At 40.5% G+C, this 18,290-nt stretch overlaps 1 protein-coding gene across 3 annotated transcripts in view; it reads left to right on the top strand.

Moving 5' to 3' along the window:
- Positions 1-18,290, top strand: part of ATG2A (autophagy related 2A) — a 514,214-nt gene that overhangs the window by 264,011 nt on the left and 231,913 nt on the right. For all 3 annotated transcript variants that reach the window (XM_053720124.1, XM_053720123.1, XM_053720125.1), the window contains exons 16-19: positions 9,071-9,170; positions 10,242-10,404; positions 11,096-11,238; positions 11,324-11,466. In XM_053720124.1, the coding sequence (XP_053576099.1) occupies positions 9,071-9,170; positions 10,242-10,404; positions 11,096-11,238; positions 11,324-11,466 (549 nt within the window). The remainder of the gene's footprint in view (positions 1-9,070; positions 9,171-10,241; positions 10,405-11,095; positions 11,239-11,323; positions 11,467-18,290) is intronic.

The raw sequence follows: 18,290 nt of genomic DNA, 5'->3' as shown, positions 1-18,290 counted from the left end.
GTTTAGCAAAAACTTTAAAATATAAAAAAAAAATTCTCACTTCTGAGCCGAGTGTCTCTCAGGATGATGCTGTGCGTGACATGCCTCAGCTTTCTGCTCAAACGCCCCAAGCCTTATTTTTCTCTCATACTGTGCTTTCTGTGTCCTCTCAACCTCCCGGTGGTGTGTATTTACTTGGGGATTTTGCCGCTCAGATTACTTCGGCAGTATCTGCGGCTTTGTAAGCTTTCCCTTCTTCGGGTAAGAGTAAGATAAAATCTTTTAATTTCCCTATTAGAAAGGCTTCTGGGTCCTTTTCTCCATTCAAACCTAGATTCTCTGAAGCTGACTTCTTAGAGATTGAACGCCTAGTTCTGTCTAGACGTGGTTTTTCTGAAGCGGTCATTGAAACTATGCTTCAAGCTCGCAAGATTTACCATAAGATATGGCGTAAATATCTTTATTGGTGTGAATCTAAGGGGTTCTCCTGGAGCCGGGTGAGGTTTCCCCGGATTTTGTCTTTTCTTCGGGATGGCCTGGAGAAGGGTTTGTCGGTCAGTACTCTAGGGTCAGATTTCTGCATTATCTATCCTTTTACACAAACGTCTGGCAGACTTACTAGATGTTCATGCTTTTGTTCAGGCCCTGGTTAGAATCAGGCCTGTGTTTAAACCTGTTGCTCCCCCGTGGAGCCTTAACCTAGTTCTTAACGTTTTGCAGCAGGCTCTGTTTGAGCCGATGCATGCTGTTGATATAAAACTGTTATCTTGGAAAGTTTTGTTTCTCATTGCTATTTCTACCACTTGCAGAGTCTCTGAACTTTCAGCTCTGCAGTGTGATTCCCTGTATCTTATTTTTCATGCATATAAGGCGGTCCTTCGTACTAAGTTGGGGTTTCCTCCCTAAGGTGGTGTTGGATTCAAACATTAATCAGGAAATCGTTGTCCCTTCTTTTTGTCCTAATCCTTCTTCTCATAAGGAACGTATTTTGCATAACTTGGATGCTGTGCGGGCTCTAACATTTTACTTACAGGCTACTAAAGATTTTCATGAATCTTCTGCCCTGTTTGTTGTTTTCTCTGGAAAGCGTAAGGGTTAGAAGGCCCCTTCTACTACTCTGTCTCTTTGGTTGAGAAGTTTGATTCATTTAGCTAATGAGACTGCTGGTCAGCAGCCTCCTGAGAGAATTACGGCTCATTTCACTAGGGCTGTCTCTTCATCTTGGGCTTTTAAAAATGAAGCTTCTGTGGAACAGATTTGCAAGGCGGCTACATGGTCCTCTCTGCATACTTTTTTTACAAATTCTACAAATTTGAGGCTTTTTTTGGGAGAAAGGTTCTTCAAGCGGTGGTGCCTTCTGTTTAGGTCCTCCTGCCTTGTCTCCCTCCCTGTTCATTCCGTGTCCTCTAGCTTGAGTATTGGTTCCCACTAGTAATTGGAATGATGTTGTGGACTCTCCATGTCATAGGAAAGAAAACAAAATGTATGCTTACCTGATAAATTTCTTTCTTTCCGGACAAAGAGAGTCCACGACCCCGCCCTCTTCTTAATTATAATTCAGCAGTTTTTTTGTCTAAACCTCAGGCACCTTTTTCACCCTTGTGTTTCTTCTTTTTCCATTTTCCTTCGGCTGAATGACTGGGGATTATGGGTAAGGGAAGTTATACTTGACAGCTTTGCTGGGGTGCTCTTTGCCTCCTCCTGCTGGCCAGGAGTTGAATATCCCACTAGTAATTGGAATGTCGTCGTGGACTCTCCATGTTCGGAAAGAAAGAAATTTATCAGGTAAACATAAATTTTGTTTTTCAGTTGTAAATTACACAAAAAGGGGCAAAATAAATAATGAAAGTACATTACAAAGTTGTTTTATTATGCACAACTAAACACTTTATGCTCAAATATATGTCCCTTTTATGGAAAAAAAATTGGTTCTGTCAAAACAGGCTTTGTCTGAGAATCATCTTAGATGCAGATATGTCAATAGCTTACACACGCAGGATTGTTTTCAAAATCCTACACCTGATCAGGGAACTACAACCCTATGCTTTGCATCTGCAGACAATTGGTCTTGTGGTGACAGCTATGGAAATACAAGAGTCACAAGAGTTCTACGACTGAGCTAGTCTTGGGGGAGGCCATTTTGAACTTAGCACTCAAGGGGTTAAAGTCTCTCTTACCAAAGGATTCCATCGCAAGTAGCAAATAAGTACATGCTTTACAAAGAACTAAGAAATTTAAAAAATAGAGAGAGTAGAAAATATTGCTGTATATTTAATATTCGGTGCTACCCTTGAGTAATAAATTTAAACAACAAAAAAGATAGACAAATATTGGGGCATCTGTAAATGTCCCAAAAAAGCAAGGGATAAAAAAGCACACGAAAAGTTATGTTGAAACAATCTAATTTCTTTATTTAACTGTCCCACTTCACATTCAGTGTTCAATCTGTTCCTCCGGGCTGCAGTAGTTAGAGGAACTTCTTACAATTTAAAATACAAATTCAAAACAAAAGCAGTACATAAAGCTATCAAAATATCTCAATCCCTATGCATACGTATGCAGACTAAAGAAATGCAAGACTATAGGATAACATATGTGAAAATCATGCACACGTCTAAATACAAGACACTACTATATTATCCTAAAATGTCAGACTCACAGCATACCATATTGAAAATGAACAAAAACAACTTAAAGGGACATGCCACCCACATTTTTTCTTTTATGATTTAGAAAGAGAATGCAATTTTAAACATCTTTCTAATTTACTTATATTATCTAATTTGTTTTATTCTCTTGATATTCTTAGAGGAAAAGCATATCTAGATATGCTCACTAGCTGATGATTGGTTGCTGCACATAGAAGCCTTGTGTGATTGGCTCACCATGTGCATTGTTTTTTCTTCAACTAAGGATATTTAAAATATGAAGCAAAATAAATAATGGAAGTAAATTGTAATGTTGTTTAAATTTCTATTCTCTATCTGAATCATGAAAGAAAGATTTTGGGTTTAGTGGCCCTTTAACAGTCCATTTTCCCACTGTTGGTATATATATGAAAGCCATATACTGAAAATACACAGTAGGTGTCGGTAGGTAATAGACCGCAACAGGATCTGCTGCACACTAGGTCAAAAAACCGATCCACAACTTGTATAATTTTAAGACAGTACTTATCTTCCAAAGTATAGTTGCGATGGTGCTTTTCCTTGCTGATCTGTGATTCCTCGGCGTGTGACGTAATCCCCGATGGGGGTGGTCAACTCGTCACTGCAACTCCAATTGGTTCCTAGTACCTGAATCTGTATCCATTGGTCCAGGAGAAACCAAAGGAGAATGGACCAACCGCAACTCTGTATCTCCTTGTCAGGACATCCACGATAGGTATCGAGCTTTGTTGTTGACAAGTAAAAGTACTTTTAACACTTTGGAAATAAAGCACCGCTTTTATAAGCTGTCCTCAGGCTCCAAAATTCGATTCCTAAAATCAGTTCACAGATACAACATCCATGCGCTATTATTTCAGCGCAGATTCACAACTCCCAGGCTTGTTCTGTTTATTAGGATACTTTCAGAGACAGCAGTATAGGCTTCATTAAGTGCTAGATTGAGACTTCCGCTTTTATGTATCACCACAGATACCTCAGACAGTATTTAACTTATCCAAGGTGCCATACACATAGTGCCAACGCACGTTTCACCCCCCTCCAGAGCATGTGTCCCAGGGGTTCATCAGGGCATACTGAATCCATACCGGACATCCTCTTTATAGGGCATACCTGATTACTCACAGGTGATTCTCCTACACAGTCTCGCCCACATTTCGTTTAGAGAACTGTATCCTGTGAATAGCCAGGGGCCCTTAAAGGGATATTTACATTCAAATAGATTACAACATTTATTTTAAATTCTACTTTCAAATTGTGCAAAGAATGAAAAATCTTCATTATTGAGCAAACATTTTAAACTTTCACCTTAATTCCTAGGTAACGTCTCAGCTCTATTTGCACATAGAAATTACTCCAAAATAAATGGCAAACATCCTGTCAGATTTGTTTTGCTCTCTTATAGAAAGCTTATATATTCCAATTTATCATTTAGACCTACTGGTAACCTTGTCCCCAGCCTATATATCCATTTGGTCTCTTTCTGTAAAAGGACTTTATCATTGTTACCACCTCGTCCATTCGTAATCCCTTTGTCAATAATTATGAATTTTAAGGAATCTATGTTGCTATTGTGCATGTCACAGAAATGTCTAGCAACATTAGAAGGAAGGGGTGCAGATGTTTATCCACATACTCCCCAATTTTTTCCGTTATACTGCCGATCCCCGAAACAATCGGTCTTCCTGGGGGCACTGTGTATACTGTGCCCACATGGATAGCACTAAACAATTCTCGGTGCAAGAAAATAAAGTTTTTGATATAAGATTTTTTTTTCAATTGCAAGTCTGAGGGGGTGGTCTATCTCTTACGGTGTTCGTGCCCGGTCTTTTACGTTGGAAAAACCAAGAGGATGGTAAAGGACCGGGTACAAGAGCACAGAGATGACATCCTCCATTCTAGAGACACAAATGTTGCACAAATGTTGTGTTCTAATATTTTACCAATTATTGCCGATTAGTTCCTGTAGCCTTTGAGGCCATTTGGAGTACTTAACAAGTGCCAACATAGGATCATTCACTAATTAAGTTTATTACCATACTGTAGTATACTATTATTTCCACACCCATTAGACCTTGCCTCCTTTGGCGCTCCTCTCTAAACCCTAGACACTATAAATCAAGTAGAATCTGTATAGGTTGAACTTGATGATCTTCAGTCTTCTTTCAACCTCATCTACTAGGTTTGTGCATTCACAACAAATATGATGATGTGTTGGAAGTCCAGACCTTCCGTTTGTCTATATTAGCACTTCTATATTTACAGGGCAAATACAAAAACATAAGGTAGACCTGCATAAAACCTTTCTTCTGGTCATACATGACCTGGTTCTCAGATCTAGTTCTGTTAGCAGGACTGACCTATTCCTTAATTCTCCAGCTATCTTATATTCTCAGACTTCTGGGATTTTCTTCCTACACGAACGGGTACAAAACAATAGACTCTCCAGTATTTTATTGGTAAACCTACATCTTATAACCATTAGTAAAGTATACTTTCTAGACAAAAACATATTTCTTTTACAAGATATGACGAATCCACGGATTTCATCCTTACTTGAAGGATTAAACCTCCTGTTAGCAGAAAGTGGCAAAGAGCACCACAGCAGAGCGGCATATATAGCTCCTCCCTCCCCCCCCCCCTCCAGTCATTCTCTTTGCCTGTGTTAGTGATAGGAAGAGGTAAAGTGAGGTGTTAGTTTAGATTCTTCAATCAATAATTTTTTTATTTTAAAATGGTGCCAGTGAGTACTATTTTCCTCAGGGAGAAATCGTCTGATGTTGATGATCTTAGCATATGTTATCTAAGATCCATGCTGGTTCCCACAGAGCAGTTGAAGGTAGTGTAAAGAAACCTCTTCAGTGTGGAGAACCGTGTCATGCTACAAGCAGCATTGAGGTATGTTCAGTCATTTGAGAAAAAGGGTGTGTGTACAAGCGCTAAGGTAATCCCCAAGCTGTATCCAAACAGAGATCCTAACCAACCTCCAAAAAATATGCACAAGTAGTAAGAAGTGAATACAGCGCCAACAAGAGGCCAAGGGATAAATATACTCACAGAGAGATAAAAGAAGATTATTTAATGAACCATGTTAAAAAGCATCAGTAATAAAAGACTATATATAAAAAATGTAAAAAGAACATATAAATAAAATTACAAATACAGGAATATCTTACAGAAGCGGCTCAAAGGGCCAAAGCTGATAATTACAATAAAAACAGAGGTAATAACAGGTGATCAGTGTGAGTGGTACACCAGAATAAGAGTGTATACTAATAAAACAGAATTAGCCTAAGTACAACTGTAGCAAGTGCATCAAGCAAAAAACTAATAAACAATAATACAAACAATAGTGTTCAAAATTAGTGTTACAAAAATAGTGTTCCAAAAAATAGAAAAATGCACTGCAGTGCAAAAAAAGGGGGGTAGCAAAATAATTGTATAGATACAATCAAATAGTGAGTGAGTGCAAATGGATATAAAAATGCTAGCTACTTAATCCAGTGAGGTTAAGATATAATTAAATAAAATACACAATATGCAATAACATAAAAAATAAAATACACAATATGCAATAACATAAAAAATAAAATATAAAATATAATCCAAAAAAGTATTCAAAAAGTTGATCAACAAATGTTAGTGAAGAACAAAAATAAGTCAATCAAAACAAAAAAATGGAAAAAAATGGGTGATGAAAAGCAAGGTGAAAGTGAGGAAATTGATTCCTTCCAATGTTAGTTACTTTAACAGATCCAAATTCCTGAGTGTGGTTGCTGAAGTAGCTGATTGGATCCTAGCACCTAGGCTAGTCTTGAGAAAGGCCCTTTTTTGAGGGCAGAAACGCGTTGACATATTGGTAAGCATTACTTTAATCTTTACTTCATTCTCATATTGGATACACTATGTTGTGAATTTCTTTTTTTACAGGGACACTTTTTAGGATACCATAGGAGCAGCTGACAGGTGCTAGGATCCAATCAGCTACTTCAGCAACCACACTCAGGAATTTGGATCTGTTAAAGTAACTAACATTGGAAGGAATCAATTTCCTCACTTTCACCTTGCTTTTCATCACCCATTTTTTTCCATTTTTTTGTTTTGATTGACTTATTTTTGTTCTTCACTAACATTTGTTGATCAACTTTTTGAATACTTTTTTGGATTATATTTTATATTTTATTTTTTATGTTATTGCATATTGTGTATTTTATTTTTTATGTTATTGCATATTGTGTATTTTATTTAATTATATCTTAACCTCACTGGATTAAGTAGCTAGCATTTTTATATCCATTTGCACTCACTCACTATTTGATTGTATCTATACAATTATTTTGCTACCCCCTTTTTTTGCACTGCAGTGCATTTTTCTATTTTTTGGAACACTATTTTTGTAACACTAATTTTGAACACTATTGTTTGTATTATTGTTTATTAGTTTTTTGCTTGATGCACTTGCTACAGTTGTACTTAGGCTAATTCTGTTTTATTAGTATAAACTCTTATTCTGGTGTACCACTCACACTGATCACCTGTTATTACCTCTGTTTTTATTGTAATTATCAGCTTTGGCCCTTTGAGCCGCTTCTGTAAGATATTCCTGTATTTGTAATTTTATTTATATGTGCTTTTTACATTTTTTATATATAGTCTTTTATTACTGATGCTTTTTAACATGGTTCATTAAATAATCTTCTTTTATCTCTCTCTGAGTATATTTATCCCTTGGCCTCTTGTTGGCGCTGTATTCACTTCTTACTACTTATGTTCAGTCATTTGTTTTCTGGGGAGACTTGATGCATCAGAACAGGCTGACATTATTCCTTATCTGGGGAGGGGTAATCAGTATGCACTATATGTATGGTAATGGTGTACCTGGAATTCCCTTTATATTGACTGCTAAATGTGTCTAATATCACTTATGAGAAATATTCAGTGTGGGCTAAACACTGGGAGATGCGGTTGCTGGCTAAGAACGGTCATTGTCATACATTTATCTGACCTAATGGAGTACAGTTTTTTGTCATGCAGTTATTAATATTGGTGCGACATGTTTGTGTAAGAGGGGCACATGGCTTTCATATTTCATTAAAGGGACAAATCTCTGCTTTATCAATTTTACTACACAAACGTTTGGCATATGTTCCAGACGTTCAGTCTTTTTGTCAGGCTCTGACCAGAATCAAGCCTGTGTTTAGACCAATTGCTCCACCCTGGAGTTTGAATTTAGTTCTTAAAGTTCTTCAAGGGGTTCCGTTTGAACTCATGCATTCCATAGATATTAAGTTGTTATCTTGGAAGGTTTTATTTTTGGTTGCTATTTCTTCTGCTCGTAGAGTTTCTGAGCTTTGAGCGTTACAATGTGACTCGCCTTATCTTATCTTCCATTCTGATAAGGTAGTTTTACGTACCAAACCTGGTTTCCTTCCTAAGGTTGTTTCTAATAAGAATATTAATCAGGAAATTATTGTTTGTTCCTTTATGTCCTAACCCTTCTTATAAGAAGGAGCGTCTGTTGCATAACCTGGACGTGGTCCGTGCCCTGAAGTTTTACTTGCAGGCGACTAAGGAATTTCGTCAATCATCTTCATTATTTGTTGATTTTTCTGGAAAGCGTAGGGGCCAGAAAGCTACGGCTACCTCTCTTTCTTTTTGGCTGAAGAGTATCATCCGTCTGGCATATGAGACTGCGGGGCAGCAGCCTCCTGAAAGAATTACAGCTCATTCTACCATGGCTGTGGCTTCCTCATGGGCATTTAAAAATGATGCTTCTGTTGAACAGATTTGCAAGGCTGCAACTTGGTCCTCTCTTCACACTTTTTCCAAATTTTCCAAATTTGATACTTTTGCTTCTTCTGAAGCTGTTTTTGGGAGAAAGGTTCTTCAAGCAGTGGTGCCTTCTGTTTAGGTTCCTGTCTTGTCCCTCCATTTCATCCGTGTCCTGTAGCTTTGGTATTGTATCCCACAAGTAAGGATGAAATCCATGGACTCATCATATCTTGTAAAAGAAAAGGAAATTTATGCTTACCTGATAAATTTATTTCTTTTACGATATGACGAGTCCACGGCCCACCCTGTCATTTCTAAGACAGGTATGTACTGATTTTTATTAAACTTCAGTCACCTCTGCACCTTTGGCTTTTCCTTTCTCTTCCTAACTTCGCTAACAGGAGGTTTATTCCCACAAGTAAGGATGAAATCCGTGGACTCGTCATATCGTAAAAGAAATACATTTATCAGGTAAGCATAAATTTCTTTTTTTCTGATAAGTCATTGCTTGTGCACTCAGTTTTCCAAGTGTCTGTTAACTAGGACATCTGAGAGATCACAGTTACACAGACGTATGGCATATACCATTGTGCCACACCACAATGAGGTGTCTTTATCTAATAAGTGCTACATAATGGTATGTTTTCTTAAAGGTGTGTACACAGATGGATTGAAGTTGCGGGTCCCATGTATAAGAATCAGTAAAGGGGCAGATCCCTTGGGTAAAACAGGCAAAAAAATCAGCTTCCCTAGGTGAGTTGTTTGTGACTTTGTTTTGTTTCCTCTCAATTTCCTTTTCAAAGTTTTAGAGCTTTAGGTCATATAGATAATAAAGTTAATTAATTCTGGATTGTGGTAGTTGTTTCCATATGAAGGGTCCAATTATGAAACAGATGTCTATGAGTAGGTTTGTTGACTTCTGCTTTACACCAAAAGGCGAGGGAACCCTTTTAATATTAGTGTCCTCCAGAACCAAATGACCTTCATCAATTCTCATTCCCCACTAAATGTCCATCACTCTTTTCATAATTGTCTACCCTTTCTCATTTATTTGTTCTCCATTCTCAATATTATTCCCATCTCATTTCACCTTGTTTCATCCTCGTTCTCAACACATTTATGGGTCTTATAGAACCAACTAGTGGCCCTCTTTCAACCCCCCACATCTGAAAGTCCCCACACTGAGGCTAACTGTAGTGCTTTCAAGTGTATGTCTTTTTACAAAATCTCTGAGCTTTTGTGCAACGTTTGTACTTGACATTTGCATATTTAACTGGACAGTCTACTCCAAAAATTGTATGGTTTAAAAAGATAGATAACGCCTTTACTATCCATTCCCCAGCTTTGCACAATCAACATTGATATATTAATATACTTTTTATACTTTAAACCTATAAATTTCTGCCTGTTTCTAAGCCACTACAGGCCACCTCTTATCTCAGTGAATTTTGACAGTTAGTGCTAAGTTATGTGTGCCGTATAGCTACAATTGTGCTCACTCATGTGGAGTTATTTATGAGGCAGCAGAGATTGGCTAAATTGCAAGTCTGTCAAAAGAACTGAAATAAGGGGGCAGTCTGCAGAGGCTTAGATACAAGGTAATCACAGAGGTAAAAAGTATATTAATATAACTGTGTTGATTTTGCAAAACTGGGGAATGAGTAATAAAGGGATTATCTACCTTTTTAAACAATAACAATTTTGGAGTAGAATGTCCCTTTAATTTGTATGATTACTGCACAATAAGGTGTTTCACAAGATCAGTTTAATTTGCCTTTATACACATATGCATATATTTTCACATCATACTTTCTCACTCTCCAGCATTCTAGTTACCCTCCTACCCCAGAACAAAGTCTCCCCTTGGGACCTGGTGCAGGACAGAATGGAAGACCCTGACTTACCCTCTGTGGAGAGTCCGTGCGAACTTAAACAACCAGAACCATCTCCATTTTCCTCCAAGAGGACCATGTATGAAACAGAAGAGGTGGGACTATTTTTTGTGTGTGTATCCTTCTCTTGTATGTGTGAGTACAGTGTCCGGCCTTAAAGGGACAGGAAACCCCAACATTTTATTTCATGATTCAGATAGAACATACAATTTTAAACAACTTTCCAATTTTCTTCTGCTATCAAATTTGCTTCATTCTCTTGTTATCCTTTGCTGAAGGAACATCATTGCACTACTGGCAGCTAGCTGCACACATCTAGTAAGCCAATCACAAAAGACAAATATGTGCAGGCACCAATCAGCAGTTAGCTCCAAGGGATACCAAGAGAACAAAGCACATTTGAAAATAGAAGTGAATTTAAGAGTGTCTTCAAATAACATGCTCTATCAGAATCATGCAAGTTTAATTTTGACTTTCCTATCCCCTTAAGTGTCTGTATATTCATCTGTCTACCTGCTTAGCATATAACAGAACGGTAAGTCGGGTTCTGTAGACCTGGAAGTTCTTGGGAAGTACATCACTTCCTTGTTAGTGCATGTTGTGAAAGGTCACCACCAGATCTCCAATCTAATAGACGTAATAAACAGGAGCACTTACTTTTATTACTTCATGGGTCACACAGCAAGATTCAGGCATGATTAAGAGCGAGATGTAAGCGCTCTTGTCTATTTCGTCTGTGTACCATCATCAGGTGTTCTCCAAGTCATGTTTTTGTTTGTACTACAGATGGTGATCCCTGCTGATTCTGATGAGATGTCGGATTTCCAGCAAATGACCCTGGCTTCCTCTCAGTACACTCTGAAGGTGACACTACCGCGTGCTCACATCTTCCTTCCCAGTAAAGATGTTTATGAAAGTCTGTACAACAGGTAACTAGTTTCCCTCCCTCCTTGCTCTCTCTTGCGGTTTTGACTCCCTCCCTGAGTCTCCCGTCTCTTTTGTATTTGCACCCAGGTTATGTAATGATCTTCTGATGTGGGAATCAGCATCTGCGACAGGAAGCCCTGTTACAAACTCTCCAATCCCACCTGAGATGCTAACCAATTCTACCTACCATCAAGATACCTTCCGCATGTGCAAATCTGCATTCCGATTGGGTGAGTGCTGTAACGGGGTAGTCCTTTATCCCGCGGCAACATCTGAAGCTCTAATTTTGCATTGCCACAAAATTCTTACGAAGTTGATGAATTGTAACTGAGACTGTAACAGCAAACCTATTCATTAACACACATAATTAATATAATTAATGTGTCCCCATAAGTATAAATTGCCATTTTCTTATAGCAACTTTAAAAAGTCATTAAACGTCACATTTTTTGTTTGTTTCAGACAGAGCATACAGTTTTTATCAAATTTTAAATTTACTTCTATTATCAATTTTGCTTCATTCTCTTGGTATTCTTTATTGAAGGAGCAGCAACGCACGACTGGTAGCTAGCTAAACACATAGATAAGCCAAAAGCAAGACTCATGTGCAGCCACCAATCAATAGCTTCATCAAAGGATAACGAGGATGAAGCCAATTAGATAATAGAAGTAAATTGGAAAGTTGTTTCAAGTTATATGCTCTAACTGACCATTTTGGGGTTTCATGTCCCTTTAAAGTGATAGTAAAGTGATGACATATTTGTAAACAATGAATCTGCATTCTTATTCCTATTCACTGTTTAAATTGGAGAAGTATTTAAGTCTTTCCCTTGGGTGAGCACATTAGCCGCAACGTATAGAGCAGGTTGGACCACTCTATATGTCACTATACTACATAAAAAGCAATAGGGAGGGGGCGGGGAGACAATAAATAGGGAGAGGTCGGAGAGACAATGAATAGGGTGGGGGCAGAGAAACAATGAGTAGGGAGGGGGCAGAGAGATGATCAGCAGGGAGAGAGGGGGCGGAGAGACAATGAATAGGGAGGGGGCGGAGAGACAAGGAGTAGGGCGGGGCGGAGAAACGAAGTATGGAGGGGGCAGAGAGACAAGAAGTAGGGAGTGGGCGGAGACACAATGAGAAGGGAGGGGGCGGAGATACAGTGAATAGGGAGGGGGGCGGAGAGACAATGAGTAGGGAGGGGCGGAGATGCAGTGAGTAGGGAGGGGCGGAGAGACAATGAGTAGGGAGTGGGCGGAGAGACAATGAGTAGGGAGTGGGCGGAGAGACAATGAGTAGGGAGGGGCGGAGAGACGATGAGTAGGGAGGGGCGGAGAGACGATGAGTAGGGAGGAGCAGAGAAACGATGAGTAGGGAGGGGTGGAGAGACGATGAGTAGGTAGGGGGCGGAGGGACGATGAGTAGGAAGGAGGCGTGGAGACGATGAGTAGGGAGGGGACGGTGAGACGATGAAAAGGGAGGGGCAAAGAATGAGTAGGAAGGGGCGGAGAGTCAGTGAATAGGGAGGGGGCAGAGAGTCAATGAATAGGGAGGGGGCAGAGAGTCAATGAATAGGGAGGGGATGGTGAGACCATGAATAGGGAGGGGGCGGTGAGACCATGAATAGGGAAGGGGCGGTGAGACCATGAATAGGGAGGGGGCGGTGAGACCATGAATAGGGAGGGGCAGGAACAATAAATAGGGAGGGGACGGAGAGAGAATGAAACAACAGTATTGCTATATAAGTGGGCCACAAAGATTAAAGATGCTGATTTTAAAAAAGTTTTAATTTGCCATCAAGGTACATTTATTTCTTTTACGAGATATGACGAGTCCATGAATTTCATACTTACTTATGGGATATCGCCTCCTGGTCAGCAGGAGGAGGCAAAGAGCACCACAGCAGAGCTGTATATATAGCTCCTCCCTTCCCTCCCACTCAGTCATTCTCTTTGCCTGTGTTAGTGATAGGAAGAGGTAAAGTGAGGTGTTAGTTTAGATTCTTCAATCAAGAGTTTTTTATTTTTAAATGGTGCCAAAGTGTACTATTTCTCTTGTTAAGTGTATTCAGTCCACGGGTCATCCATTACTTATGGGATATATTCCCTTCCCAACAGGAAGTTGCAAGAGGATCACCCAAAGCAGAGCTGCTATATAGCTCCTCCCCTCACATGTCATATCCAGTCATTCTCTTGCAACCCTCAACATAGATGGAGGTCGTGAGAGGAGTGTGGTGTTTTATACTTAATTATTTCTTCAGTCAAAAGTTTGTTATTTTTAAATGGCACCGGAGTGTGCTGTTTTTTTCTCAGGCAGTATTTGGAAGAAGAATCTGCCTGCGTTTTCTATGATCTTAGCAGAAGTAACTAAGATCCACTGGCTGTTCTCGCACATTCTGAGGAGTGGGGTAACTTCAGAAAGGGAATAGCGTGCGGGGTCTCCTGCAAATAAGGTATGTGCAGTAAAATATTTTTCTAAGGAATGGAATTGACTAAGAAAATACTGCTGATACCGATGTAATGTAAGTAAAGCCTTAAATGCAGTGAAAGCGACTGGTATCAGGCTGATTAATGTATATGCAGTAAAGTAATTTTCTAAGGAATGGAATTTGACTAAGAAAATGCTGCTAATACTGAAGTAATGTAATAAGCCTTAAATACAGTAGAAGGACTGGTATCAGGCTTATCAATAGAGATACATACTCTTTAAAAAAGGATGTTTAAAACGTTTGCTGGCATGTTTAATCGTTTTTGTGAGGTACATTGGTGATAAAACTTATTGGGGCATGAATTTTTCCACATGGCTGACTAACTGAGGCTTCCCACTGTTGTAATAATGAGTGGGAGGGGCCTATTTTAGCGCTTTTTTGCGCAGTAAAAATTCAGACTCAGTCTTCCTGCTTCTTCCTGCATGACCCAGGACGTCTCTAGAGAGCTCAAGGGACTTCAGAAGTCATTTTGAGGGAGGTAATCAGTCACAGCAGACCTGTGACAGTGTGTTTGACTGTGTTTAAAAAACGTTTTTTTCTCTATTGATTATCCGGTTTGGGTATTAAGGGGTTAATCATCCATTTGCAAGTGGGTGCAATGCTCTGCTAACTTAATACATTTACTGTGAAAATTTGGTTGCTAGAACTGATTTGGTTCATTGTTATTTCAACTGTGACAGTTTTTTGTGTTTCTTAAAGGCGCAGTAGCGTTTTCTATATTGCTTGTAAATTTATTTTAAAGTGTTTTCCAAGCTTGCTAGTCTCATTGCTAGTCTGTTTAAACATGTCTGACACAGATGAATCTGTTTGTTCACTATGTTTGAAGGCCAGTGTGGAGCCCCATAGAAATATGTGTACTAAATGTATTGATTTCACTTTAAATAATAAAGGTCAGTCTTTATCTGTAAAGGAATTATCACCAGACAACGAGGGGGAAGTTATGCCGACTAACTCTCCTCACGTGTCAGTACCTTCGCCTCCCGCTCAGGAGGCGCGTGATATTGTGGCGCCAAGTACATCAGAGACGTCCATACAAATCACTTTACAAGACATGGCTACTATTATGAATAATACCCTGACAGAAGTATTATCTAAATTGCCAGAATTAAGAGGCAAGCGCGATTGCTCTGGGATAAGGACAGAGCGCGCTGGTGCTGTGAGAGCCATGTCCGATACTGCGTCACAGTTTGCAGAACATGAGGACGGAGAGCTTCATTCTGTGGGTGATGGATCTGATCCAGGGAAACCGGATTCAGAGATCTCTAATTTTAAATTTAAGCTTGAGAACCTCCGTGTATTGCTAGGGAAGGTTTTAGCGGCTCTGAATGACTGTAACACAGTTGCAATTCCAGAGAAATTATGTAGGCTGGATAGATACTATGCGGTGCCGGTGTGTACTGACGTTTTTCCTATACCTAAAAGGCTTACAGAAATTATTAGCAAGGAGTGGGATAGACCCGGTGTGCCCTTTTCCCCACCTCCTATATTTAGGAAAATGTTTCCAATAGACGCCACTACACGGGACTTATGGCAGACGGTCCCTAAGGTGGAGGGAGCAGTTTCTACTTTAGCCAAGCGTACCACTATCCCGGTGGAGGATAGTTGTGCTTTTTCGGATCCAATGGATAAAAAATTAGAAGGTTACCTTAAGAAAATGTTTGTTCAACAAGGTTTTATCTTACAGCCCCTTGCATGCATTGCGCCTGTCACTGCTGCTGCGGTATTCTGGTTTGAGTCTCTAGAAGAGGCCATTCACACAGCTCCATTGGATGAAATTATGGACAAGCTTAAAGCACGTAAGCTAGCTAATGCATTTGTTTCTGATGCCATTGTACATTTAACTAAACTAACGGCTAAGAACTCCGGATTCGCCATCCAGGTGCGCAGAGCGCTATGGCTTAAATCCTGGTCAGCTGACGTGACTTCTAAATCTAAATTGCTTAATATTCCTTTCAAGGGGCAAACCTTATTCGGGCCCGGCTTGAAAGAAATTATCTCTGACATTACTGGAGGTAAGGGTCATACTCTTCCTCAGGACAGGGCCAAATCAAAGGCCAAACAGTCTAATTTTCATGCCTTTCGAAACTTCAAGGCAGGAGCAGCATCAACTTCCTCCGCTCCAAAACAGGAAGGAACTGTTGCTCGTTACAGACAGGCCTGGAAAACTAACCAGTCCTGGAACAAGGGCAATCAGGCCAGAAAACCTACTACTGCCCCTAAGACAGCATGAAGGGATGGCCCCCTATCCGGAAACGGATCTAGTGGGGGGCAGACTTTCTCTCTTCGCCCAGGAGTGGGCAAGAGATGTCCAGGATCCCTGGGCGTTGGAGATCATATCTCAGGGATATCTTCTGGACTTCAAAGCTTCTCCTCCACAAGGGAGATTTCATCTTTCAAGGTTATCAGCAAACCAAATAAAGAAAGAGGCATTTCTACGCTGTGTACAAGACCTCCTAGTAATGGGGGTGATCCACCCAGTTCCGCGGACGGAACAAGGGCAAGGATTTTACTCAAATCTGTTTGTAGTTCCCAAGAAAGAGGGAACCTTCAGACCAATCTTGGACTTAAAGATCTTAAACAAATTCCTAAGAGTTCCATCATTCAAAATGGAAACTATTCAAACCATCCTACCCATGATCCAAGAGGGTCAGTACATGACCACAGTGGACTTAAAGGATGCCTACCTTCACATACCGATTCACAAAGATCATTATCGGTACCTAAGATTTGCCTTTCTAGACATACATTACCAGTTTGTAGCTCTTCCCTTCGGGTTAGCTACGGCCCCGAGAATTTTTACAAAGGTTCTTGGCTCACTTCTGGCGGTTCTAAGACCGCGAGGCATAGCGGTGGCTCCGTATCTAGACGACATTCTGATACAAGCGTCAAATTTTCAAATTGCCAAGTCTCATACAGAGATAGTTCTGGCATTTCTGAGGTCGCATGGGTGGAAGGTGAACGGGGAAAAGAGTTCTCTATTACCACTCACAAGAGTCTCCTTCCTAGGGACTCTTATAGATTCTGTAGAGATGAAAATTTACCTGACGGAGTCCAGGTTATCAAAACTTCTAAATGCTTGCCGTGTCCTTCATTCCATTCCACGCCCGTCAGTGGCTCAGTGCATGGAAGTAATCGGCTTAATGGTAGCGGCAATGGACATAGTGCCATTTGCGCGCCTGCATCTCAGACCGCTGCAATTATGCATGCTAAGTCAGTGGAATGGGGATTACTCAGATTTGTCCCCTCTACTAAATCTGGATCAAGAGACCAGAGATTCTCTTCTCTGGTGGCTTTCTCGGGTCCATCTGTCCAAGGGTATGACCTTTCGCACGCCAGATTGGACGATTGTAACAACAGATGCCAGCCTTCTAGGTTGGGGCGCAGTCTGGAACTCCCTGAAGGCTCAGGGATCGTGGACTCAGGAGGAGAAACTCCTCCCAATAAATATTCTGGAGTTAAGAGCAATATTCAATGCTCTTCTAGCTTGGCCTCAGTTAGCAACACTGAGGTTCATCAGATTTCAGTCGGACAACATCACGACTGTGGCTTACATCAACCACCAAGGGGGAACCAGGAGTTCCCTAGCAATGTTAGAAGTCTCAAGGATAATTCGCTGGGCAGAGTCTCACTCTTGCCACCTGTCAGCGATTTACATCCCAGGCGTGGAGAACTGGGAGGCGGACTTTCTAAGTCGCCAGACTTTTCATCCGGGGGAGTGGAACTTCATCCGGAGGTGTTCGTTCAGCTGGTTCATCGTTGGGGCAAACCAGAATTGGATCTCATGGCGTCTCGCCAGAACGCCAAGCTTCCTCGTTACGGATCCAGGTCCAGGGACCCGGGAGCGGCGCTGATAGATGCTCTAGCAGCCCCTTGGGTTTTCAACATGGCTTATGTGTTTCCACCGTTTCCGCTGCTGCCTCGACTGATTGCCAAGATCAAACAGGAGAGAGCATCGGTGATTCTGATAGCGCCTGCGTGGCCATGCAGGACCTGGTATGCAGACCTAGTGGACATGTCGTCCTGTCCACCATGGTCTCTGCCTCTGAGGCAGGACCTTCTAATACAAGGTCCTTTCAACCATCCAAATCTAATTTCTCTGAGGCTGACTGCATGGAGATTGAACGCTTGATCCTATCAAAGCGTGGCTTCTCGGAGTCAGTTATTGATACCTTAATACAGGCACGGAAGCCTGTTACCAGAAAAATTTACCATAAGATATGGCATAAATATTTATATTGGTGCGAATCCAAGAGTTACTCATGGAGTAAGGTTAGGATTCCTAGGATATTGTCCTTTCTACAAGAGGGTTTAGAAAAGGGCTTATCTGCTAGTTCGTTAAAGGGACAGATTTCTGCTCTGTCTATTCTTTTACACAAACGTCTGGCAGAAGTTCCAGACGTCCAGGCTTTTTGTCAGGCTTTGGCTAGGATTAAGCCTGTGTTTAAGACTGTTGCTCCGCCGTGGAGCTTAAACTTGGTTCTTAAAGTTCTTCAAGGTGTTCCGTTTGAACCCCTTCATTCCATTGATATTAAGCTTTTATCTTGGAAAGTTCTGTTTTTGATGGCT

Source organism: Bombina bombina, chromosome 7 (assembly GCF_027579735.1).
Source record: "Bombina bombina isolate aBomBom1 chromosome 7, aBomBom1.pri, whole genome shotgun sequence".
NCBI classification, from domain to species: Eukaryota; Metazoa; Chordata; class Amphibia; order Anura; family Bombinatoridae; genus Bombina; species Bombina bombina.
This window is presented reverse-complemented; position numbering and strand designations above follow the sequence as displayed.